At 50.0% G+C, this 25,685-nt stretch overlaps 1 protein-coding gene across 4 annotated transcripts in view; it reads right to left on the minus strand.

Moving 5' to 3' along the window:
- Nucleotides 1–19,802, minus strand: part of ALPK3 (alpha kinase 3) — an 81,232-nt gene extending 61,430 nt beyond the window's left edge. For 2 of the 4 annotated variants that reach the window (XM_054042752.1, XM_054042751.1), the window contains exon 1: nt 19,563–19,802. In XM_054042752.1, the coding sequence (XP_053898727.1) occupies nt 19,563–19,738 (176 nt within the window). In that variant the 5' untranslated portion in view covers nt 19,739–19,802. Of the gene's footprint in view, nt 1–12,533; nt 12,557–19,562 lie in introns of those variants that run through there. The other 2 variants (XM_054042754.1, XM_054042753.1) reach the window with 2 other exon arrangements.
- Nucleotides 19,803–25,685: the final 5,883 nt, after the last annotated feature.

Genomic DNA, 25,685 nt, shown 5'->3' on the forward strand with positions numbered 1-25,685 from the left:
CAATTAATGTGTGATTTTTTTTCCAGTCTGAATCCATCTAGCATCATCTTCCAGCCACTGGATCCTATTCTGCCTTTGTCTGACAGACTAAGGAGCCCTTTACTATTAGGAATCTTCTCTCAGTGTAGGTACGTGTTAACTGATCAACTCAACTCAATCTTGCATACTTCGGATCGGGACACAACAGCCAAAAAAAGCTTCCCCCTTCATTTTAGGAAGATGCTATGATGAGGGAACAGTGCAATTGGGAACAAAAATAAGGTTCAAAACCATCAATCCTCCCACTGAGCTTCTGAAATTATGTCCGAGAGCCCTTATGTCCGTCATTGCACAGAAAGAGGCACTCAAAGTCTAGTGCTAGCAAAGTAACACAAGACAGCCTCCGAAAACTGCACCTGGCAAGTCTGCCAGTGTTTCCATTTGCGGAGGCAGAGCCCCCATTTCAACATGAGCAAAACCGGGAACAGAACCCTTCAACTTGCAGGTCACTTGCTTTTGCAAATGGTTGCATAGAGATTTTTTACAATGTGGCAAACGAAGAGGTGACATTCCCTTGCACACAAGTGGTTAGCATCTGCACAAGACACTCTCACTACCTACGGTTAAAAGGTCACAACTTGAAAATAAGTTTGTGACTGGAAATTTTGTACCTTCCAAGCAGCCCCAAAGGTCCCGAAAGTAGGTGGGAGGAAATGTTTTCTGTTGTTCTCTTTGAGCATTTGACAGCACTCTGTGTAGAGTCCAGTTCCCTGGCTTTGCTGATGTCATTGGTACTAATCTCATGGATTAGCATGACAGATCCACACACAGAATTGCCAATTTTGTAATATTTTAAAACTGGGCACACACTAGCAAGAGTGCTGGAACCTCCCCCATGCCACCACCTCTTCCCCCAAGGCCCCACCGCTGTTCGCTCCTCTCCCCCCTGCTCTGGTTGCTCGCTGCTTTTTCTCTTCTCTCCCCCCCCCCCCCCCCCCCGGGTCAGAAGGGACTTGCCTGTGGAGTTGGGACTGGGAGCTGCAGCCACCGGATGCAGATAGAAGGTGGCCCAGCTGAGTAGGGGCTGGCACAGGTGATGACCTGGCACCTCCCTGCCTCCCCTGTCCACAGTAACTGGACTTTGGGTGTCCGGTCAGTAGATCTGACCGGACCCTGTCAGGTCCCCTTTTCAACCAGAAAGTCTGGCTCAAAACCAGACACCTGGCCACCCTATCCCTGCAGGGCAAAACACGACAATTTTCCAGACCATGCTCTGAGGTGCAGGAGCTCATGTACATACCAGAGGGAGCACCATCCATCAACGCAGACCTTTCTACATATGCTCAGACCATTGACCCCACCAGAGACAGGCAAAGGGTAGCTGGTCCTGTGGACAAACTAATCCCAGCTCCCCTGGACCAGAGCAGGTGAGCCCTATCCAGCTACTTAAAGAGGGCTGGTAGCAGGCCTCAGACAGGCTGAGCCCTGGGAAGGGAAAGCCACACCAGAGGGGAGCTAGTTATGGTGGGTCCTGGGGCAAAGGATGCAGGTAAGACTGTTTTCTCTTTGAAAACTTCTGTTAAAGAAACAAACCTCTTTGCCCAAGACAGGGCATAGCAGCGTATGCCTCGGAGCCAGGGAGAAGCCTAGTGCTGGTTAACGCAACCAATGCACTTTACAGGGGACTGCAGCTTCAGACTACTTGGAAGCAGAGGCAAATCCAGAAGGCAGCACCTCTCTCAATAAGCGCAGCAGGTAACATAGATGCTCTGGGAAATGCACTGGGTGAAGTGAGGTATTACTGACCATCACTTGGGATTAGGGTATCTGAGGAACATCTCTCCTCCAGCTGTGATCTAGGGTTTGCTCTCCATGAAAGGTCCCACACTGGAACGTTGTCTCTGCTGGGTCCACCAGAACCCCAAAGTTAGAAGGGCATATTGTGTCAAAGTCATAGCTTTGGAAACCATGTCTCTCGGCTATGTTACTAGCCCCACTCAGAACGCTTAGTCACACCAGTGTGGGCCTGTCAGTCTCCAGTGCCACAGGTTGCTTTGCTCGCCAATTCCTCTACAGGATGAGCAGGTTTGTTCACACACCTTGGGACTTGCTGCTCAGACGCCTCACAACACATACTCTGCAAGCCACACTTTCTCTCCCAGGGCAGCATGTGGGGACAGTAACTGTCCAGCCTATGTTAGAGGAGAGCACATTAATTTCCCCCACCCCCGCCACTCCCCACCACACAGATCCTTCCAAAATACCCAAACAGCTCACCCCTGAAAGCAGGGAACTCACATCTTATTACTTCTCTTCCCTGTCTCCTCCTACCCATTGATCATACAGAAGAGAGGTGCTTCAGGCTCCCCATTCTCCATGGCTTCCCCCAGAGCAGTTGTCCAGGGAAGGACTGCAGACCGCAGAAGCTGCACAGATGTGGAGTGTCCTCAAGCAGCACATCTGGGCTGCCCCTAGATGGAGCTGTTTCTCGGAAATGCATGTTGCTAGGCAAAGATGCAGAACTAGGAAGACAGTGCTCCAGGACAGGGATGTGAAAGCATTTAGTCACTTTGAACTGGGATTCTGTGGCCCTTTGACCTTCCAGTCTTGGGTAATTGGGAAGAGACTAGAAGATATTATTGGAGAAAGTGGGAAGTGCACAACAGTGGCTTTTTAATCACATACAAGAAAGCAACATTAAAAATTGTTTTTTCAGGTTGTAAAGTAAATCACTCAGGAATTAGGAAGTGCCACAATTAAGGCTCCCTGTACAACCACAGCCCTTGTGTGTACGCATTATGGTACAGCCTAATTACACATTTTTACAGAACCCCTCCCTCACTCCGTGCACAGGATGGACAGGGCTAAGGAAATGAATCTGCTCAGTTATTTGTTTTGATCTTTGACATGTAATGTGTGGCCACAGCTTTGTTTACTGAACCCTCTACGAGCTCTGCACAGAATATGGGATTGTCATCCATTGTGTCTTGGGCATTTCTGTGTTGTTACTCATCACTGAAGGATCTGAGAAACTCAAATAACGGATGTAACTTCTCGACACCCATGTGAGGAGTAGGGGTCGGGGTCCTACAGACAGGACACTGGCACAGGCAGATTCAGGCCAAAATTTGAAAAACTCCACTAAGGCCTTTTCTCCACACAGATGCACCAATTTAACAAAGTTAAACCAATTTAAGCATTTCCACACAAGAGGAACATCAGTTTCTAAACAGATTTAGTTCAATTGGTACAGCTTATGTTTAGACAAGGCCTAAGTTGGGTGCCTCAGTGACTGAGCACTTAAGCTGAGACACCTAGGGCCCTATTTTTCAGAGTACTGTAGTACTTTACAAAGCCTACTGACACTAATTAATCCACAACACTCTGGCAGGAGGTGGGTAAGGACGATCTCCAAGTCACTTGCTCAAGGCCACAGAACAGGCCATTGACAGAGGAAAGATTCAAACTCAGGGTCTCCTGAGTTCCCTGGGGCAGATCCTCAGCTGATCCAAGTTGTCACAGATCCACTGATTTACATGAGGGTATGACAACTTATACCAGCTTTGGCTTACTCCTGCGGACCCTGCTGCCTGACTGCCCAGGGTGAGAGCATCTACAGTTCCCATGGATTTCAGTTGCAGTGGAGTGTTCAACTTCCGAAAATCAGGCCCCAGGTTTATTGAGTTGGGCACCCAAGTAGTGAGGCAACCACAGTTATACCAATATTTTCCATAGTTGGTCACTACGTGGCTTAACTAGCATCACATTCAAATTCTGTAACAGAGGAAGAGATGGAATTCAGTTTTTCTCTGTGGCATTCACCTGTCATAGCTACAAGACTATCCATTCTCCTCCTGCAATCTGTCTTGTGAACTACGCACCTTCCAACTTCTGCAACAAATCAAGAAAGGGTCCTACAGATAACAGCCAACAGCCTCCTTCACTAAATAAACCGGATTCATCCTCTAAGCATCATCCACCCTATATAATGCAAGGATTTCTTGCCTATACAGGTGGTGGTGGTGGGGGGGGAGCCTTCTGTTATGTGCAACTGTAACAACTCCCAAATTTCAGTCCTCCTGCAAGCCAAGGAGGCTGAGCAATTGACAGCACTCAATTTTTATAAAAGATGACACTGGAGAGAGTGAGAGTGTGTGAGCGAGTGTGTGTGTCACTCCCCAGTCACATTTTTTGCATAAGATTTTTGTTTTTAAGATGCAATTAATTGCACCGGGTATTTCTAAGTCCTCTGATCAAAAAAAATTTTCCCCTCCCTCCCAAAAATATCTGCCTTCACCTAGTCCCTGCCACTTAATTATTTAGTTAATGTCAGTGTTCTCCTTCCTGGTCAAGCCTACATACCGGAATGGACAGAAGTTGGTGAGGGGATACCTGGATAGCTTGGCTCCACACATACATAGGCAGATACATACTATAGCTGGTTAGTGAGCTGCATGTGCTGCAGCAGACACAGCAAATCACTAACAATTTTCAGTCCTCAGTTCCCGCACAGTAGCTCATTTAAGCCACCTCTGAGAAAGGGGGTGGGTGTGTGTGTCATTGGCCCACAGGTCAGAAGATTGGAGTCGGGCCCACACAAAGTGAAGCTAGGATTTCATTCTCTCTGGTGGCAGAAGGTGGGATCTCCTGGATGATTACTTTAGTGCTAGACACTGTCGGATCTGTTTTACTGCCCTCCGACATAGGATACTGCTTGGCACATGCAAATGGTTTGGTTTAAGATTTCATTTGAACTTTTCTGCCGGCAAGGTTAACTCTACTGGAAACAGAAACATAGGATCAAAGAAATGTAGAGGTGGAAGGGACCTCTAGAGCCATGAGCCAGATTGAACATTTTCTAATCTATCTACTGTGCAGTAACTACCCTGGATTTTTTTTTAGAGACACAAGGTGGGTGAGGTAATATCTTTTGCTGGAGCAACTTCTGTTGATGAGAGAGACAAGCTTTCAAACCACACAGAGCTCTTCTTCAGCTCTTGGAAAGTACCCCACAGGTCACAGCTAAATACAAGGTGGAACAGATTGTTTAGCATAAGTAGTTACCACATATTCTAAGGCAGTGGTTTGCAAACTGCGGGTCACATCACAGTACCGAGCTGCGGAACGTAACTCACTGGGTTGCAGCGGCTCTAGTCAGCACCGCCTACCTGGCCATTAAAAGTCCCGTCAGCGGTGCTGCCCGGCTAAGGCAGGCTAGTCCCTACCTATTCTGACACCGCACTGCACCACGGAAGAAGCCTGCAGCAGGTCCAGCTCCTAGGCAGGTTGGCCACGGGGCTCTGTGCACTGCCCCTGCCCTGAGCACCAGCTCTGCACTCCCATTGGCCAATTCCCGGCCAATGGGAGCTGGGGGAGGCGGTGCCTGCACGCCTCCACCTAGGAGCTGGACCTGCTGCTGGCTGCTTCCGGGGTGTAACATGGTCCCAGGACAGGCAGGAAGCCTGCCTTAGCACCCCTGCTGCACCGCTGATCAGAAGCCGCCAGAGGAAAGCTCATGCCCCAACCCCCCGCCCCAGCCCATAGTCCCCCCCAAAACCAGAGCCCTTCCTGCATCCCAAACCCCTCATCCCCAACCCCACCCCAGAGCCTGCACCCCCAGCCCAGAGCCCTGACCCCCCCCTCTTGCACCCCAACCCCCTGCCCAAGCCCAGAGCCCCCTCCCACGCCCTGAACTCTCATTCCTGGCCCCAACCCACAGCCCTGAGCCCCTCCCACATCCCAAACCCCTCATCCCCAGCTCCGTGGGGTCACAGGCATCAATAATTTTCTTCAACTGGGTCACCAGAAAAATTTTTAAAACCACTTTTCTAAGGGATCATTCAAGGTAGAGTTGCCCATTAACACCTCTGCAGTCATAGCACAAGAGGAGGGGGTTAGTGGGTTACAGATTGTTGTAATAAGCCATAAATCTAGTGTCCGTTAAGTCCAAGATTTTTAGTGTCCAGCAGAGTTATCAATTTAAGTTCCCAGGCTCATCTTTTGAAGTGTTGCAGGGGTTTCCTTTGAGGATGAGGACTGATAGGTCAGAGATAGAGTGAGTGCTTTGTGAAAAGTGTTCATCCACAAGCAATAGGGTATGTGTTTCTTATTTTCCTGTGTGAGTTCATTTGAGAGTGTAATGATTGTCTGTTTCACCCACACAGTGGTTATTGGAGCATTTAGTGCACTGGATGAGGTACACTACATGTTGTGATATACATGTGTAGGATCCATGAGACTCCAGAAAGGTGCATTGTGGTGGGTGTTGATCATTGTAGCAGTGGAGAGCTGTCTGAAGGTTTTGCATCTGTTCTAGTGCCACTTTGAGTGGGTGTGTCCTGGTCTGTGAGGAGCTTGTTTCTGATGATGAACTTGCCACTTGGAGAGGCTGTGGGGTAGTTTGAAGGCCAGAAGTGGGGGCTCAGGAAAGATTTCTTTCAGGATGGGGTCCCTCCATGGAGTATGGGTTGTAGCTGTTTGAGAGAACCTGCTTCAATACAGAAATAAAACCTATCCGACCGCACACCCCTACCACCCCACACTGGAACCCCTGTGGGGTGGTAGGGGTGTGCAGTCGGACAGGTTTTATTTCTGTATTGAAGCAGGTTCTCTCAGACTATTTAGGTAGGCTGACCAGATGTCCCATTTTTATAGGGACAGTCCCCTTTTTTGGGACTTTTTCTTATATAGGGACCTATTATCCACCACCCCCTGTCCCATTTTTCACAGTTGGTATCTGGTCACCCTATATTTAGGTGGCCCGTTCCATGATGCAATCTACTTCTCTGGTGGAGTGTCCTTGTTTGGTGAAGTTGGTTTTAAGTGTGCCAAGGTGTATATCCCAGACTTTCTCCTCAGAGCACTTTCTGTAGTATCTGAGTACCTGGCTGTAGATAACCAATTTACTTGGTTGGTTTGCAGTAGTTACTGGATCTATGAAGGTAGCTGTGGTGATCCAGGCGTTTCCTTGTATATGGTTGGTGGTAGGATTCCCTTGTTGAAGCTGATCATGGTGTCCAGGAAGTTGATGTTAGTGTGGGAGCATTCCAGAGAGTTTAATGGACAGGTGGTTGTTGAAGTTGTGGTGGAACTCTAAGGGAGTTTGATTTTGAGTTGATTTTGTTTGCATTTTAAGTTTAAGACCAAAAAACAATGAAGCTATCACATACATGTTGTAATCTTAGCCTGCTTTCAAGTATTTCCTGTAATAAAGTGTCCCATTCCCTACCAGATATCATGGATCAGCATTTATGTCACAAGTGTGCTTACTGCTTCATGCATAGTGGTAATAATTAGTATGGGGCACTATTTTATCAGTAGAATACTGAGAGCTTTACAATATCTTTTTTAGTAGTATCACTCACCATTTTATGGACTGGAAAATAGATGCACAGATGGGTTAAGTGACTTGGCCAAGGTCACAAAGGGAGTGTCAGAATTAGGGCTCAATGAGTAGTAGCAGACATTTTCTGCAGAAATTATTTTCAATTCAAAGAGTGCATAGCATTTGGTTTGCATCTGACAATTCAAAGTTAAGTTTACTGCAAAGGCTGGAACAGACTCTTGCCAGAACACTGCACTGCTACAGGAACTGCACATTTCAGAGACCATCCTGTATCCCTCTGTCAGACGGGAGAAGCCCAAGTGCAGGACATGTTAGAGGGATCATTCAGAGGCTGTGGCCATCACTTTATTATCATCCTAAAGGAAGACTAAAATTCACACACACAGGTTGAACAATGCTAGAAGAGAGATGCACAACCAATTAATAATACCTAGTTCTTATATAAAGCTTTTCATCACTAGATCTCAAAGAGCTTTATAAAGGAGGTCAATTTCAGTCTCTTCCCACAAACTGATTCTGGACCAGCTCACAGGTGCACAGCACTTGACCACTCAGGATGTAGCTAGTGGATATTGGCAGGTCTCTTCGGAAGAGGCCTGAAAATGCAGCCCAGTCATGGACTGGGGTCTCCTTGTGCTGGGCGCTACACAAACCCAGAATAAAAAGAGGTCTTTGCCTCAAAAAGCTACAATCTAGACTGTCTCATGAAGAGTTATTTATGCATTTGGAGTGACTAATGGTCCCCGCTACCTTTCCGAGATCGGGACGCTGTCCAGACAACGTCAGCACACCGAAATCCCCACATCCCATAATAACAAGGATGAAGTCCTTCCTTGAATTGGTTTCTTAGCAAATATTCATTGACAAAGCAAACTCCTGTAGGAGCTTACAAAAGCCAAACCATCCGAGAAGGAACTTCTATAAAATAAGGAAACGGAGCATGCTTTTCAGGAACTAAGTGGATGCCTGTGTTCTCAGCCTGTTATATTACAGCCGATCTTTCGCCTTCACTTTATAGTATATGCTGATGCAAGACATGTAGGTCTGGGAGCACTTCCTGGTCAGAAAAGCAGAGAATGTAGAGTACGTCCAGACTACCTGCCGTATCGGCGGGTAGCGATCGATTTATCAGGGATCATATATCGCGGACGTGATATATCAATCCCCGAACGCGCTCCCCGTCAACTCCGGAACTCCACCGGAGCAAGCGGTGGTAGCGGAGTCGACAGGAGAGCCGTGGCTATCGATCCCGCGCCGCAAGGATGGGAGGTAAATCAGAATAAGATATGTCGACTTCAGCTACGGTATTCCCGTACCTGATGTTGCGTATCTTACATCGACACCCCCTCCAATGTAGACCAGGCCTTAGAAATTCATTGCAAATGCTGGGTGATAGTGGCATCTCTCTTAAGGTTACCATATGTCCGGATTTTCCCGGACATGTCCGGCTTTTTGGGCTCCAAATCCCCGTCCGGGGGGAAATCCCAAAAAGCCGGACATGTCCGGGAAAATCGGACATGCGGTGCCGGGCCGGGGGCTCGGGGGGCCCGGCGGAGCAGGGCCGGGCCAGGGGCTCGGGGGGCGCCAGGGGCTCGGGTGCCGGGCCGGGGGCTCGGCCGGGACGGGCTGGGGACCTGCGGTGCCGGGGGGCCGGGGGTGGGCCGCGCCTCCTCCCCCCACACCCCCCCTTACCTGCTTCAGGCTTCCCGCGACTCAAATGTTCGCAGGAAGCAGGGGAGGGGGCGAGAGCGGGGGCGGGGCTGGGGCCCCTTTAGTGTCCTCCTTTCGGAGGCACTAAATATGGTAACCCTAATCTCTCTGAGCTGGTCTACAGTGGAAAAGAAAGTTATCCAAGACAAGGTTAAGAGGGGCTAGATCCATAAAGGGACAATGCCAAGTGCCAACTCCTATGCACTCTGCCACCTACTGGTATTGTCAGTCCTGAGTTAGGTGCCCAGATTCCTCACACAATGCACAGAGAGAGTTTGTTTATTTCTACACTGCACACCACTGGTGGCAGCATGTAGAGCATGCATAGCTACCTGCTGCAGTGAAAAGCGGGCTGCATCCACACCGCAGCGTGTAGCTAGCTACACGCAGCAGTGAAAGGCTTTTGCAGGAGAGAAGCAACGGGGAGGGGTGGTGGGGAAAGGCTCTGACAGTGGGACACTATACTTATAAAAATAGCAGTGTAGGGGGGGGAAGCAGTGCTTGGGCATGTGCAGAGCAGTGTAGGGTATGTACCCTAAGGGTTCAGACGTGTCTTTAATCTCTTCGAACTAAGCACTGCCTCACCATCTACATTGCTATTTATACCCATGGTAGTTGGTGTGGTGTCTATGTACTCTACATGCCACTGTAAGGCTTGTGCAGTGTGGATGTACCCTTGGGCACCTTTCAGGAGCCAGCCAGAGGTGAAAGTAAGCCAGTATGCCCCGGTATGGCGTACCAGCAAGAGCCAGTGCACCATACCAGGGCGGATCAGCTTCCCCTGGCAGCAATTTAAAGGGCCTGGGGCTCCCAGCAGCACCTGGGGCCCCGGGCCCTTTAAATTGCAGCCAGAGCCCTGCTGCCGGAGCCCTGGGGTAGCAGCGGCGGGGCTCGGGCAGTGATTTAAAGGGGCCAGGGTGCCTGCCACAGCTACCGGCCTGGGCTCTTTAACTTGCCGCCGGATCACCACCGCCGCTACCCCAGGGCTCCAGCAGCAGGGCTCCAGGGACCATTTAAAGGGCCCAGGGTGGTAGCAGCAGCTGGAGCCCCCGGCCCTTTAAAATCACTGCCGGAGTCCCCGGCTGCCGCTGCTACCCTGGGGTTCCGGCAGCAGGGCTCGGGTGGCAATTTAAAGAGCTCGGGGCTACCACTGCCGCTACCCTCCAGGGCCCTTTAAATCACCACCCGAGCCATGCTGCTGGAGCCCTGGGGTAGCAGCGGAGGGGCTCTGGCTGTGATTTAAAGGGCATGGGGCTCCTGGCTGCTGCTACTGCAGCGGAGCCCCAGGCCCTTTAAAGCTCCGCCATGGGCCGGGGGCCCCTCTGATGGCGATTTAAGTGCCCAGGGCCTTAAAGGCCCCGCCTCTTCCAGTAGAGAGCACGTCTCTTCCGGTTGAGGCCCCGCCCCCTCCTGAGGACTCCAGAGTACTGGTAAGTCCTTTAAGTTACTTTCACCCCTGGAGCCAGCACATTGACTGGGAATCTGTCTAAGCCAGCCAGGAGTGTCATGCAGAGAAAAGGGTTGGGGCTTCAGTCCCAGATGCACAAAGGTGCTTAAGTGCCTGCTTGACAGGCTGGAGGGAGACACCTCTCTCTGTCCAGGATTCTTAGCCATGAACCCTCTCCTGCAGTAAGAAATCTCAGCCAGGTCAGCCCTTTCTCACAAACCAGAAAGGGGCACCTCACCCCGTGCTAGGGCACTCAGCTGGGATGTGGGAAACCCATATTCAAATCCCTGCTCTGGCTGATTTGGAGCAGGGACTGGAACTGGACTGTCCCACGTGAGTGCCCTGACCAGTGGGCTACAGATTCAAACTTTGTCTTGCGCTCACACAATGAATATTTATACAGAGTCCAACAGCTTCAACCAGAGAAACAGAGCACCACACCAAAATACCCAATAGCCTGGTAGTCAGGGTGCTCACCTGGGCGATAGGAGACCTGGGTCCAAGTCAGCCAGGGCAGGGATTTGAATCTGGGTCCCACTGCCCAGGTGAGCGCTCTAACCATTGAGCTACTGGATATTCTGGGGACACCCACCCACCCAAGTATTCCCAACCTCGGAGGCCTGGTCCGGGTGTAGCCCTTCTTAATATTGCAAATCACTTGGCTTTGGCAATGAGCAAGTTAACTCCCAAATAAATACATTTTACCAGTTTTAAATGTGCTCCCTTTAAGTTTCCTGTGACACTCCCTTGTTCTTGTATTGTAAGAAAGGTCAGAGAATACACAGGTTATGTCTTCACTTATTCATCTCCTCTAAAGTAAGCAGTCCCTCACAATCGTTTCTCATGTAGAAGTCTGTATGCATCCAGGGCCGGCTCCAGGCATCAGCTGAGCAAGCTCGTGCTTGGGGCGGCAGATTCCAAGGGGTAGCATTCCAGCCGCCCTTTTTTTCCCCTTTTTCTTTTTGGTTTGCCGCTCTGGACGCCCTGTGGGGGGTGGCAGCACGGAGGAGGCAAACTCGGCAGGGCAGCCCGCGTCATTTCCTCCCAGCTGACTGGAGTGGCGCAGAGCCCTCCCGGCATGCAGCGCGGCGAGAGGGGCCGCGTGGTGAGCGCCCTGCTGAAGCCCTGGCCGCCCCCCATTCTCTCTCTCCCCCCCGCTAGACCAGGTGCGCACTCTGCTGCACCTCTGCAGCACAGGGAGTCCCCCTGCACCTTGGCTCCGGCCGCCCTGAAGGTTCCCCCCCCCCCCCCCGCTTTGCTGCTCTGGCCGCCCCGTGGGTCCCCCCCCCTTCCTGCTTTGCTGCTCCGCAGGTGTTTTGTGTGTGCGCATGCATGCTTTGCCGCTCCGGCCACCCTGCAGGTAGGTGTGTGTGTGCGCGTGCGCTTTGCTGCTCTGGCCACCCTGCAGGTAGGTGTGTGTGTGCGCTTTGCCGCTCTGGCTGCCCTGCAGTTTTTTGTGGGGTTTTTTGCCGCTTGGGGTTGCAAAAAAGCCAGAGCCAGCCCTGTATGCATCTAATCATTTTCACCACCTTACGCCCCTTCTAATGCTCTTGAGCGAGGGTGAGGAGAACTGCAAGTAGTGTTCCAGGTGTAAGGACACCACTGATTTATATACAATAGTATTGTATTGTCAGTGTTATCTATCCCTTTCTTTAAAGCATAACATCTAGTTTGCTTTTTTAACTACATATCTACCCAAATATAACGCTGTCCTCGGGAGCCAAAAAAATCTTACTGCATTACAGGTGAATGCAACGGATCAAAGCAAGTTCGACATAACGTGGAGCGTGCAGCCCCGCCCCCCCCCCGGAGCACTGCTTTACCGCTTTATATCCGAATTCTTGTTCTATCAGGTCATGTTATATCAGGGTAGAGGTGTACCACCATGCAGTTACCAAAAGTTTTCCTTAACATTGCCACAGTGATGCCCAGGGAGTTTGCCCAAGTGCCTATGGTTAATTTATAACCCAGAAGCGTAGATCAGTAATTCAAATATGCATTACCTAACTGTGTCAATATTGCATTCCATCTGCTATTTTGCTGTTCACTCACCTAACTTTTTAGGTCCTTCTGAAGTTCCTTAGTCTTATCTAGATTGGACAGCCACTATAAAAATGAAGAAATTAAGAATTCTGTATTCAGGTCTAGTTTTGGAGGGTGTGCAATATATCTGGCCTGAGGTCACACTGAATGAGAAGAACAATAAATACTGAACAGCTAGCGACTCTGTGAGCACCATCTGTCCTGTGCACTGGGTGAGGCAGCAGTCTTGTGGAAATAACAGCATGTGATCATGTAATTAGAGACTGCATCATAACACAAACTGTGTAGAGTAGGGGGCCCAGGCAACCCTAATTCTGACACTTCCCAACTTTTGAGCTCGTGACTGTCCAACCTTCATGTTCTCTTGGCTTTTCTGTACAGTAATTGGTAGATATTTACTGCCGCCAACCCCAGAATCCTTGGGGCACCATTAGCCTTTTGCCATACTGAAAACTGGCCATTGACCATGTCTCTTCACTAGAAAATAGGTGTGTTCTTAACTCATGTTAAAATCCCAGTGAACACAAGCAAGTCTGTGGTCTTCACATGAATTAAAGTTTACCTTGATGTGCTACTGTGTGAAAACTACCAATAGCTTTGTCTTCACTAAGAATTACCTCAAGTTAGCTATCTTGAGTTAGCTAGCACAGGTTACACACCTTTTTTCCTAGTGAAGAAAAGGCTTTAGTCCTATGTCAACATACCCCTTTTAGCAGTAAAATTACAGTGAGATGATTGTACACACTCCCTGTGAAATCTTAGTGGAGACAAGGAACAGGTAGTTAATTGATGTCAATACTGTCTCCCCCTCCACCCACAGGGGACCTTACCTACCTATACTGCAGTAAACTGAGGGCATGTCTTCACTAGCAACGTTAAAGCGCTGCCGCAGCAGCGCTTTAATGTGGCTTGTGAAGTCGCGGCATAGTGCTGGAAGAGAGCTCTTCCAATGCTTAAAAAAAAAAACCACCCACCCACCCACCACCTCCACAAAGGGTGCAGCTCCCAGCCCTGGTGCACTGTCTACACTGGTGCTTTACAACGCTGAAACTTGCAGCACTCAGGGGAAGTGTTTTTTCACACCCCTGAGCAAGAAAGTTCCGGCACTGTAAAGTGCCAGTGTAGACAAGCCCAAATAGAGGACCTTGTCTCCATGAGGGATTTTACAGCAAAATTTTATTAGAGAATATTTAAAAAATAAACTATACAGAAAATTTGAAGCGTCAGTTACTGGTCATCGGGGGTAACATACAGAGTATAGGGGTATGTTGGTGTTTTGGGGTTGGGCAACACATTGTATATACAGACTGCAATGTCCCCAATGAGGGGTGGGTAACCGGTGGGCGGGATCAGGAAACAGTCGATAAGCGGTGAGGGTCTATCACCCATACGGGAAGTAGAGACAGTCATGGGTATAAGTAAGCGGGCTGGGTAATGGGGATGGGGTGACCCTCACGTGGTGGGATTCAGTTAGGTTTGGTGGGTTCAGGGCTCAGGGGATAAAGTCCAGCAGGGGTGTGTGTGGGTGCACGAGGTCTCCCCGGCTCACTCTCGGTATTGGCAGTGGCTAGTGATGTGCTCGATATAGATGTCCCGGGACCAACGGATAGTGTCCGAGACCATTAGGCGTCTCATGAGCCATGCGTAATGACGGCCCACCCCACAGGTCCTCAGCACGCGTTCGTTACACGGGTCCCAGGCACCCAGGGCCCCAACGAGCAGAGCGTCGACGTGCACCTCGTAGCCCTTAGTCCGCAGGGTGTCAGCCAGGGGGGCGTATTTTTTGAGCTTGCGGGCTCAGGCTTCACAGAAGGCCGGGGTCCTGTTCTCGAACGGAATAGTTACGTCAACCAGGATGATTTTTTTTCCCACCTCGTCCGTGACGACGATGTCTGGGCGCAGCAGGCTGTCGATGCCGGGGACGGCGCAGTTGACAGTGATCTCTCCCAGACGTGGGTTGATGGCCTTCACTAGACAGTCCTGGACGGCGTTGTGGCGTAGCTGCCAGGCTCTGGCATGGGGCTTGCAGCAGCACAGGACGTGGGGAAGGGTTTCGTTGACGTACCTGCACTTCCTGCAGCGTTTGTCCCGGTTCCCGTGGCGGATGGCACCATTGAGCGGGACGCAATTCAGCCGGGCGCGGTGAATGAACTGCCAGTTGGCAAACCGGGTGAAGCTGCCTGTGGGGAGGAAGTGGTTGCTGGAGTCCCACTTGCTGGTTACTTCGAAGACTTTACCCTGGTCCGGCTTTTTCTTCAGGGCGTCCACGTAGAGCGCGTGGACGGCGGCCTTCAGGGATCTCTCCAGCACGCCTCTGGCTCCGGGGGTGACGATGTTGTCCTCCGTTCCGATCCGCGGTATCTGGACTCCCAGCTCCTGCCGTTCCTCGTTCCATTCCCAGCGGCAGCCCAGGCGCTTTCCCAGCCGGAGCGTGGCATTGCGGGCATGGGTCCACAGCGAGGCGAAATCGCCCCTGTCCCGGGCGAAGTCGCCGTCCAGGGAGCCGCTCAAGAAGGTGGCCACATCTCGGTCAGAGGAAGGTCTGCCGATTCGTTTCTCGGTGGCAGTGCGTAGGGCGGTCGTTGCAACGTTCTTCACCTTGGTGTCCAGGCAAGTCAGGAGGCGGAAGGCGTGCGTGAGGACCGCAATGTCACAGAGGTCTCCCATACGGGGGACGCTGGCACCACCGTGCCTGTGCTTGATGTATACGAGTTTGTTGCTGGCTCTCCGGGGCAGGGACACCCCGTTTTTGACCAGCTTCCGGATGACGTTGTCCGCCTTGTTGAGGGGCACCTTTGCCATGGCGGATCCCCTCAGGACGAAGGTGATGTGGGGGGATCAGGAAGGTGTTGAGGGCGTTGATCTTCTGCCACGGTGCCAGCAGGGATGTGTCGATCTTGGCGGCGTCCTGCAGGATCTCCCTGATGGTGTCCTCGGGGGTCTGCCGGACGCGGAAGCCTGTCGGCGTGCCGAGGTGCTGGTACGCCTGCCCCTCCGCCAAAGGAACGATGGACTCGCCCTGGATGAGGAACTCCATCATCAGTACCGAGTCCCTCTTGCTCCCATCAACATGGAGGGACGCACACTTCTTGGCATTGAAGCGGAGTCCCGTCCAGTCCGCGGCTCTAACTATCTTAAAACAGCTTAACCTGTAAAACCACACCTTTGACAATGAAGGCCTATCACTAGTCTTCTTACTAGTGATTGTGAAGAACTGTCAAAGACTTTTTTCACAGTCCAAATACATTAGAGCAATCAGCTCTCCTTTATCCAGTAAAGATAAAGTTGAAAGAATTCTAGTAGACTTTCCTTTATTTTAGTTATCACACCAACTCACGGATCTGTAATTCTCAGATCTCCCCTAATGCATTTTCTTCCCACATTACAGAATGAAAATATTATACCTATTTCTCTGGTATAGCAACTGTTTTAAATGATACTGCAAATATTTGGGAGCAGCTCAGCTGCTTCATTCTTAAATTCATTCAGAACTCTGGCATGTATTATCTGGTTTTGATAACCTGTTATAAGACTTACTTCACAGGGAGTGAAGATCTTCAAATTCTCACAAGCTCCCTGCTTTGAATGCATGAGTTTGTTTTATGTATAAACAATTGCTCTTCAAATTCCCTCATCACCTAACTTCAACTTTTATTTTTACTCCTGTAAAATGTAGCGAACAATTACTTTCTTTCTAGTGAATTAAGACAATTGTTTGCCAAATTCTATTGGCCGCTTCATAGCATTCATAGGTTGCAAAAATGAGATTTAATGCATAATTTGGCCTGCAGGATATTTATTACAGTCTGGACACATGAGAAGCAGAGAACCCAGTGTCTGTCTCAGAGCCCAGGCTTAGTTTGTAAGGATAGCAAATGTTTTTACCTGTAAGCAGGGCAATTTTGAGGGTCATCGAGAGACAAATGACCGGAACGTCATGACACTTTTCACTCTTCTGAAAAGAGCATTTAAGGAGCAATTACTAGACACAACCAGATTTCCAACCCAGTGTCTAAGCTGCCATTTTTTTGGCAAGACTCAAGACACTTCTAAAGAGCCAACTCCAGCAGTAGCTGCCTTTCACCTATGTACTGGAGCCCTCTCCCATGGTCTGTAGAGCAGGACACAGCTCTTTGATCACACTCATCTCCTCAGCCATGGGCAGCAGGCAGACCTCTATGCTCATTACTGTACATATGTACAACATTTGATACTGTGGATCACAGGTTACTATTATGCAACCTTAGGGACTTTTGTGGCATAGATGCATCATTCCACCATATAGTGGGCCCAAGCTACCCAAGGAATCGCCTCCTCTCCACAGAAGCCTTGCAAGAAAACTGCACCCCTCAAGTACAATGGAGCTGTCATAACAAGACTAGGGTGACCAGATAGCAAGTATGAAAAATCAGGACAGAGGGTGGTGGATAATTGATTCATAGATTCATAGATTCTAGGACTGGAAGGGACCTCGAGAGGTCATCGAGTCCAGTCCCCTGCCCGCATGGCAGGACCAAATACTGCCTAGACCATCCCTAGTAGACATTTATCTAACCTACCCTTAAATATCTCCAGAGACGGAGATTCCACAACCTCCCTAGGCAATTTGTTCCAGTGTTTAACCACCCTGACAGTTAGGAACTTTTTCCTAATGTCCAATCTAGACCTCCCTTGCTGCAGTTTAAACCCATTGTTTCTGGTTCTATCCTTAGAGGCTAAGGTGAACAAGTTCTCTCCCTCCTCCTTATGACACCCTTTTATATACCTGAAAACTGCTATCATGTCCCCTCTCAGTCTTCTCTTTTCCAAACTAAACAAACCCAATTCTTTCAGCCTTCCTTCATAGGTCATGTTCTCAAGACCTTTAATCATTCTTGTTGCTCTTCTTTGGACCCTTTCCAGTTTCTCCACATCTTTTTTAAAATGCGGCGCCCAGAACTGGACACAATACTCCAGCTGAGGCCTAACCAGAGCAGAGTAGAGCGGAAGAATGACTTCTCGTGTCTTGCTCACAACACACCTGTTAATGCATCCCAGAATCATGTTTGCTTTGTTTGCAACAGCATCACACTGTTGACTCATATTTAGCTTGTGGTCCACTATAACCCCTAGATCCCTTTCTGCCGTACTCCTTCCTAGACAGTCTTTTCCCATTCTGTATGTGTGAAATTGATTTTTCCTTCCTAAGTGGAGCACTTTGCATTTGTCTTTGTTAAACTTCATCCTGTTTAACTCAGACCATTTCTCCAATTTGTCCAGATCATTTTGAATTATGACCCTGTCCTCCAAAGTAGTTGCAATCCCTCCCAGTTTGGTATCATCCGCAAACTTAATAAGCGTACTTTCTATGCCAATATCTAAGTCGTTGATGAAGATATTGAACAGAGCCGGTCCCAAAACAGACCCCTGCGGTACCCCACTCGTTACGCCTTTCCAGCAGGTGCCTATATAAGACAAAGCCCCAAATAGCAAGACTGTCCCTATAAAATCAGGACAGCTGGTCACCCTAAACAAGACTGAGATTCCAGAAAGCTGGAGGGAAAGCTTTGATCCAGATACAAATGCAAGCCTCCTGCTCCTTAGCTTTCCACGAACAATAAAACCAGACCACCACTCACAGGAGTTACCCCTCCCAACCGGAGACTGAAGCAGAGGGTGTAACAATGCACTGGTTTCTCTTCTCATAAAGAGCACAGATTCCAGGGTTATGTATATGAGGTACCTGAGTTTGCAAAGTCAGCCCTCAGTTTGTGTAAGCAGCTTGCCCAGTCACCCAGGAAATCTGTGACAGAGCTAGGATTGTCACACCAAATACAAGCTCATACAAGCCAGCCAGTGCCCTCACGGCTCCGAAGTACAAAGCTATGTGTCGTTCCAAAGGACTATTCTACCATTCAGAAACAAGTGCCTCATTGGGACAATGCCTCTCCACGGTAGGCCCTAAAGTGTCATTCTTTTTATCTATGTATAAGTCATCCATCAAAGTATATTACTAGGTGCTCATACAAGAGTTACAACAAAGCTTCCCAAGTTCCACACAAACCCAGCAACTGTTTGCGGGTCAGAGGAGTGGGGAAAGGGACCCACTGTAGGTAGAAGTGAAACACTGGGCTTTTTGGCCTTTCTACCATTACATTTCCCATTACAGATAGAAGGAGCATGCTACTGCTCTTCTGCTTCCTACAATATTCATTGCTATTGCCCACTGATGCCATTTGTGTTTCTGTGTTAGTTACTTGGGTGTAATACACAGTGTGAGCTCACCGGCACTTCAGTGCATGCCTTGATAATAGCGTTCCCTAGGGATAGTACCTAAACTGGCTGCCAGAATGCCTGGCAGTTACAGAAACACACCCAGGGAAATAAACTCACAAGGGGAGAGGTGAAATCACCCAACACCATACATAGGGCACACATGCCTCAGACTGTCTGGATTACCCATTCCTACACATAGGCCCAGCGCTCTTCAGCTGGCTTTAGCCCCAATCCTGCACCTGGGACAGTTACCAATGGAACTTCCCTAGGGGGCAGGCTCCAACTGTACCCTGGCTAGTCCGGGCTGGGCTGGGCGGCCACAGGTGCCCTGGAAGAAACAAAGCACTGGGGTTTGGCCAGCACTGACCCTGGATCTGACACGTGGGTCTCCTCTAAGGGCGGCCCTCTCCACCGCGGGACCCTTGGCTGCTGCCCCAGGGGCCAGGGACCGGACCGGCAGTGCCTCCACCCAGAGTCCTTCAGGCCCGAGCTGCGCCAAGCTGCAGCTGCGGGGCGCAAGGAGCTTCAGGGCCAATGCCAAGGCCTCCCCCGCAGCCACAGCCCCCGCCTGCAGGGCCCTCGCTGCCCCCACCGGCCTGGCCTCCAGCCCCGCTCTTAGGCACTCCCAGCCCTGTCCCAACCCCTTCCCCGGCCCCGCAGACACCCGCGGCCCGGCCCCCAGCCCCGCTGCCCAGTCACTCGCCCGGCAATGCTCGGACCCAGCCCCGCGTCGGGCCCGGGACTCCGGCCGAGCCTAGCGCCCAGACCCCGGCCGGCCCCCACCTGTTCTCGGGCCGGATGCTGAGCAGGTAGCTGCGGCTGTCAGGCCGGGTGCTCCAGCCGGGCCCCTCGCCCTCCTCGCTCTCGCCCCCGGGGCCGGGGGCGCTGTTGGGGCTGTAGAGCGAGTAGCGCCCGTTGCCCGAGTAGGAGCGGCTCAGGGGTCTCCGGCGGGAGCCCATCTCCACCCGGCGGCGCCTGCCCGCCCGGAGCCCCGACGACAGGGGGACTGCGCGTCCCGGGGCCGGGGCGCACTGGGGGAGCGGGCTGCCCGCGGGGCGGTCCCCGGCCTGTCCTGCGCCCCCAGCTCAGCGCCCGCCCTGCTCCATCAGCAGCTATTTATAGCACCAGCGCTTCTGTCAGCATTTCCAGCCCCCGGGCGCCGCGCCCCGCCGCACATGGGGCTGTCACTCACTCGGAGCCGGACAGCCAGGGGCACCCCGCAGCCGGTTCCGGCACCGGGACCCCCCCAAACCGGGCACCTGCAGCCCCGCACCAGGCACTGGGACATTGGGCACCAGGACCCCCCACCTGGGACCCCGAAACCGAGCACCTGGACACCCGCACTGGGCACAAGGATACCGTGCACCCTGACCCCCGAACCAGGCACTGGGCACAAAGATCCCTGCACTGTGACCCCCCCCACTGGGCACCGGGATCCCCATATTGGACACTGGGCACAAGGACTGCCCCGGACCCCAGCTCCAGAACCCCCTCCCCCGCAGACTAGGACCCTCCTCAGACAGGCCATCGGGAGCCACCTTACCATGATCCTTTCACATCCAGAACCAAGACTCTCTCAAACCTCAGCAAACCACTGGGACCCCCAGCCACTTCATCACAACCTCCTCTCCCCAGCCCCATTCCCCCAAAGCACCATGACTCCCCTCCTTTGCCACAGCACTGGGATCCTCCCCAAACACATACTCCCAGCCCTGCCTGCGTGCCAGGCTCCTCTCACACTCCTCTAACTGCCTGGACACTAATATCCTAACATCCCAGCCCTGGGAACTGGGACCTCTCCCCACCCAGACACTGCTTTCCATCATCTCCTGCCTCTCTCCCTGTGTGCCCCAGGATTCCTCCCCCTCCTTGCCCATTCCTCCCTCCACCTGGGCCACAGGATCACCCTGCTCCCCATCTCTGCTCCCCAGCACTGGGGATCTCCCATGACCTTCCCAGTATAATAAGGGTCTAAGGCTGAATTGTATTGTTTGGTGCCAGTCACATGACCTGGTTGGAGTGACAAGGTTATTACCCCATCACATGGCAGGGTGAGTGTCCATTGTCCCCAGGGTTTACTGTTACATCTATCAAATGAGGCTAAAGCATAATGTCAGCTAACCCAGCCCCAGCTAGCCAGCCAATGACTACTCTCTGTGAGCCTCCCTGGCTTTCTGACCTCCAGGCCACTTCTCAAAACAGTGCCTTCTGCAGTGGTTTGCAGGGATTTCCCTACACCCCCCCCCCCCAGTGGGGGTGTAACCCCCCCCCATGAATTTCCCCAATAGCCCCTCCCCCAGTGGTCAACTAGTAGTTATGCAGTGTTGCCAATTTAGTCATTGGTTGGAAATTTTAATTTAAATTGAAACATTAAAACACACTTTAAGAGCATATACAGTGTATGATAAAATACTTGTACCTAAAAAAGTATAATAGGTTTGAGAAGTATGAACGAAGACTGGCTTCTTCACACAGCTCTTGTTTTTTCTGACAATGTTGGCACATTCATTTCAGCAATGTTGGCCAACCTTATAATTTCAAATGATTTGTTAGCAAGGTCTGAATGAGCTCTCCCTGACAGCTAGTAATGAGTCAGGGGAGGGAGGGGAGGCTTCAGGACCAGACTGTATTTACATGAGCTCACCTACTCATCCTAGGTATCTAGCAGACAGAACTGTGCTGCCCAAGTGATCAATTTTGGCTGGTGTTGGGATACAAATTTTAGTATTGAATGCGGGGGGTCATGAAATGTTATCCTTATTGTATGACTAAAGGGCAGCAGAACTGTAATATCCTGTCCCGTCACTGAGAGCTGGGTGGAACCTTAAGAGACCAACTCGTAGAGGTCACAGTGGCAAGTGGCAGCAGAAGGAGTTGGCGCAGGGCCATCAGCAATGGAGTGGTGGAGTGAATGGTGGCACGACAAACAATTGCAGCCAAAGTAAGCGGCCGGAGTGAGTGGCGAGCAGCTGGAGGAATAAGCAAGGTGCCCTCATCCTGCCCACCCCCCAGGGTGGGAGGTGAACCCATGCTAAAGCACCTCTGAACTCTGGGTCTTCACTAACCAAGGACAACAACTACAAGTGGGGTGTGGTAGCGGGAGAAGGGAGGGACACGTTAAAGGAACATTTGTTTGTTGGGCTGTGTTTTAGTGACTTTGCTCCAGAATGCTAGATTTGTGACTAAGAAACCTATATAAATATACATTTCCTAGCAGGCCAAGTTTTTTTTTAAAAATGCATTATTTGCCAAGGTCATTATCTCACATTGTTGCTATCTCGAGAAGTTATCTTGGGGAGTTTCTGTACTAAACATTTTTATTATATTATAATTAATTTTTACATAAGAACATAAGAATGGCCATATTGGGTCAGACCAATGGTCCATCTAGCCCAGTACTCTGTCTTCCAACAGTGGCCAGTACCAGGTACTTCAAAGGGAATTGACAGAACAGGGCAATTATCGAGTGATCCATCATCTGTCATCAACTCCCAGCTTCTGGCAAGCAGAGGCTCTCAGAGCATAGTGTTTCTCCATACCAGTCAAGATTTTATAGACCTGTATCATATCCCCTCTTAGTCCTCTCTTTTCCAAGCTGAAAAGTCCCAGTCTTTTTAATCTCTCTTCATATGGAAGCTGTTCCATACCCCAGTCCTTTTAGTTGCCCTTCTCTGTACCTTTTCCAACACCAATATATCTGTTTTGAGATGGGGCAACCAGAACTGCATGCACTATTCAAGATGTGAGTATAGCATGGATTCATATAATAAAAGTGGAGGAGCTTGGTTTGCCAGGACAATCAGCAAAGCCAATGCTGACAAACTATGTGAAAAGGCTGCAAAACACCAATCCTCTGGACTGCATCAACATGCAGAATGGCTTATAAGCCAGTCATTGTCAAAGCCCATTTTAGAAATACTTAATGAGGCTGTTAAAAATGCTGGAGACAGTTTATTCAAACAAACATGGCTGTCACATCATACTTTCTCTTTAATCACCACACACTACAAACTATAGGCCAATGTTAAGTGCATTGTCATTTTTTAATCCAGAAGTTGGACACTTGTTCCAACCAAGACCAACAAATGCTCCCTATCTTTCTTCAAGAAACTCAACTGACTGGTTAGAAGCATGCAGTGCAACAGTGAAAGACTCAGCAGTTGAAAAAGTGAAGAACTCTCTCACCACACTTAGAAAATGTGCATACATGGCTGATGAATGAACCAATGCAAATAGGTATCAAGTATTAAGTCATTGTGTAGATTATCTTGATGACAGTAGTAGGCCAGTAGATAATTTCTAGATGTTCAGGTTATAGAAGACAAATCCGCTGCATTTCTGACAAGCCTTGTCTTAGAAGAGTTAAATGCTTGTAAATTGAGCCCCAAAGAGATGGCTGCTTGTGCATTTGATGGAGCTGCAAACTTCTCTGGAAGAGTAGAGTACAAGCTTTGCTCAGAGAAAAGTGTAACTCTAAACTGTCCTATACACACTGCAGATGCCATCTACTCCAACTAGCACTAGTACAAACTGCAGAATCTTCAAAGGGCATTTAAAAGCTATACATTTAATGTCTTTGTTATACTCTTTTTTCCAGCAAGAGTCCAAAAGGACTGAACGTCTTTGAAAACATAGAAGATACACTGGGACTGAAGTTCAAATTAGTCCAACCTGGGAAAACCCACTGGCTTTCTCATGAGCGATCCTTTGCTGTTGTTTTAAAATTACTGCAACCATTATTATTGGCTTTGGAAAGTATCTACCAAGACGGGACGGATCTAAGTAGTGAGGCTGGTGGACTACTTTTGCTACTAAGTTCAGAGAAGACAATCACCATTCTCTCTTGTAAGTCTATTGTTGAAACTACTTGGGTCATTATACAATGCCATCCAGGCATCTGCTACAACAGTAGTAGATCTCTGTCCAGCAATGGAAGCGACACTTGGATCAATCAGAGAGATATCCATTGAAAACATACTGGAAGACGCAAAGACTTCAGTTCAGAAGTTGACTAATTAGGGCACTTATATTGACTCCTTAAATGAATAAGACAAAGTTTTTGTTAAGTCAGCTGAAAAAGTAAAGTACATAGACTTGATTCTTACATCTCTAGGACACCAACTTCTGGATTCTATCAACATCTATGTAGCTTTTACAGATGCCTGTCTTATAAAACACCGACAGTTGAGTGGAGTGAGGCACTACCAACAATGGGGCTGCCATGTGATCAGGACAGAATAGAGAATTTGAACACAGAGTGGAATATCATAGGATGAACAAATGAAGATTTGACTTCAACTTCTTCTTTATCATCATTAGTGGTTTGACCCAATTTTTGTGCTATGTTTCCTGGGGATGAAAGAAGTAGGAATTCATCTCTTTCTAGCCCCAGTCACAACAGCTACAGTTGAGCATTCTTTTTCCTCATTGAATAGAATTGTGTGTTCTGAAAGAAGTCGCCTTCTGCGTGATCATGAGCATATCATGAAAGACTGGAAGCACCGGACACGTGAGAAGCTACCAAAAATGAATGCACTGCATTCCAGAAGTTAATTAACAGAGTTATGCAAAATTACAACAAGAAACCAAGAAGAATGTAGATATAGTGCTTCATAGTAGGCTTGTGTAGCCAACTTAAATGTGTGATGATTTAAATCTAATAAAATGGTCGTGAAACATTTTTCAGTTTTTACTATGGTGCCATACAGCCCACCTTCGCCCTAACAGTCTCACCTCTCATCTGTCCTCACCCCACCCCTGTATTTTTGAACACCCCCCTAATTTCAATTCCTGGGGAAAACACTGGTGGCCTGGTCCTCCATCGACCTGGACCCATCAGCTGGAAGGAGTGTGTGGGGCACCAGTTTCCATTGTCAGTGAGCGGGGCATTGCCTCTGCTAGCACAGGAGCATGCGGAGGGGTCAGGGCCACATTCACTTGAGTCTTGCCTTACTTCCTGCATGCACGCCTATCACAAAGGTAAGGGGACGTTGGACACTTTCTGAAATCTAGGGGGTTTTTGAGTGTCCCTCTCCCAATACCAGGAGAAAGGGGAAGGGCCAAAGAGGAGCCAGGATCCCAGGACTGACAGGTCCCCAGGGCCAATGGGGGGAGGCCAGCACTCCAAGTCAGCTGATTGACAGGGTGGGCAAGCCAATGAGGAAATCAAGAGTCCAGAGCTCTGTGTGAGCTGCTGCTGGGGCTGCCAGGGCAGAGTAAAGCAGAACAGGAGAGAGTGCAGCCAGCCTGGAGTTGAGCTGGGGAGAGGGCAGTAGCCCAGAGCAATATCCGGAGCCAGAAAAGCATTGGAGTGATAGTGGTGGGATGAGCCTCCTGCTTTCATAGCAGGATCATGTGCACTGGTCATGGGAGAGGGGGAGAGATAGGCCCCTTTCTCAAAGTCTGTGGAGAGGGCATTAAGTGCCAGACCCAGGGAGGTATGTGGCCTGTGTGGCAGAGCTCTGACCTTGTCCCTGTGGGTCCTGCGCTTCTAGGCGGTATATGCTAGCCTCAGTGGCTCTCTGTGACCCTCCACATAGCCCTTCTCTCTCTAGGGCCAGGGTTACAGTCTACTGAGCCCTTTTCATCATAAGCCAGCAAGGAGGTTGGTGAGAGAATTCCCACAGTCTCTGTTGTCCCTAGGGCTTGTTTTAGAACAGTTTAGCCTCCTGTCCTGACAGGGGCCTGACTTCCCCCCCCCAGGAGGTGTTCCTGTAGTGGTGGGCTGGGGAGAACCCAGACGCGCCCTCTACTCCGGGTTCCGGCCCAGGGACCCTAATGGTAGCTGCTGTTGGCAGCCAACCTTTCACTGCCAGAGTTGCTACATTTCCCTGGGCCACTTCCCCACAGCTCTCCTGCTTCTCCCTTACCTTAGGGCTCCCTTATCAATAACTTGAGGGTGTCTTC

This window comes from Malaclemys terrapin, chromosome 10 (genome assembly GCF_027887155.1).
Source record: "Malaclemys terrapin pileata isolate rMalTer1 chromosome 10, rMalTer1.hap1, whole genome shotgun sequence".
Lineage (NCBI taxonomy): Eukaryota > Metazoa > Chordata > Testudines > Emydidae > Malaclemys > Malaclemys terrapin.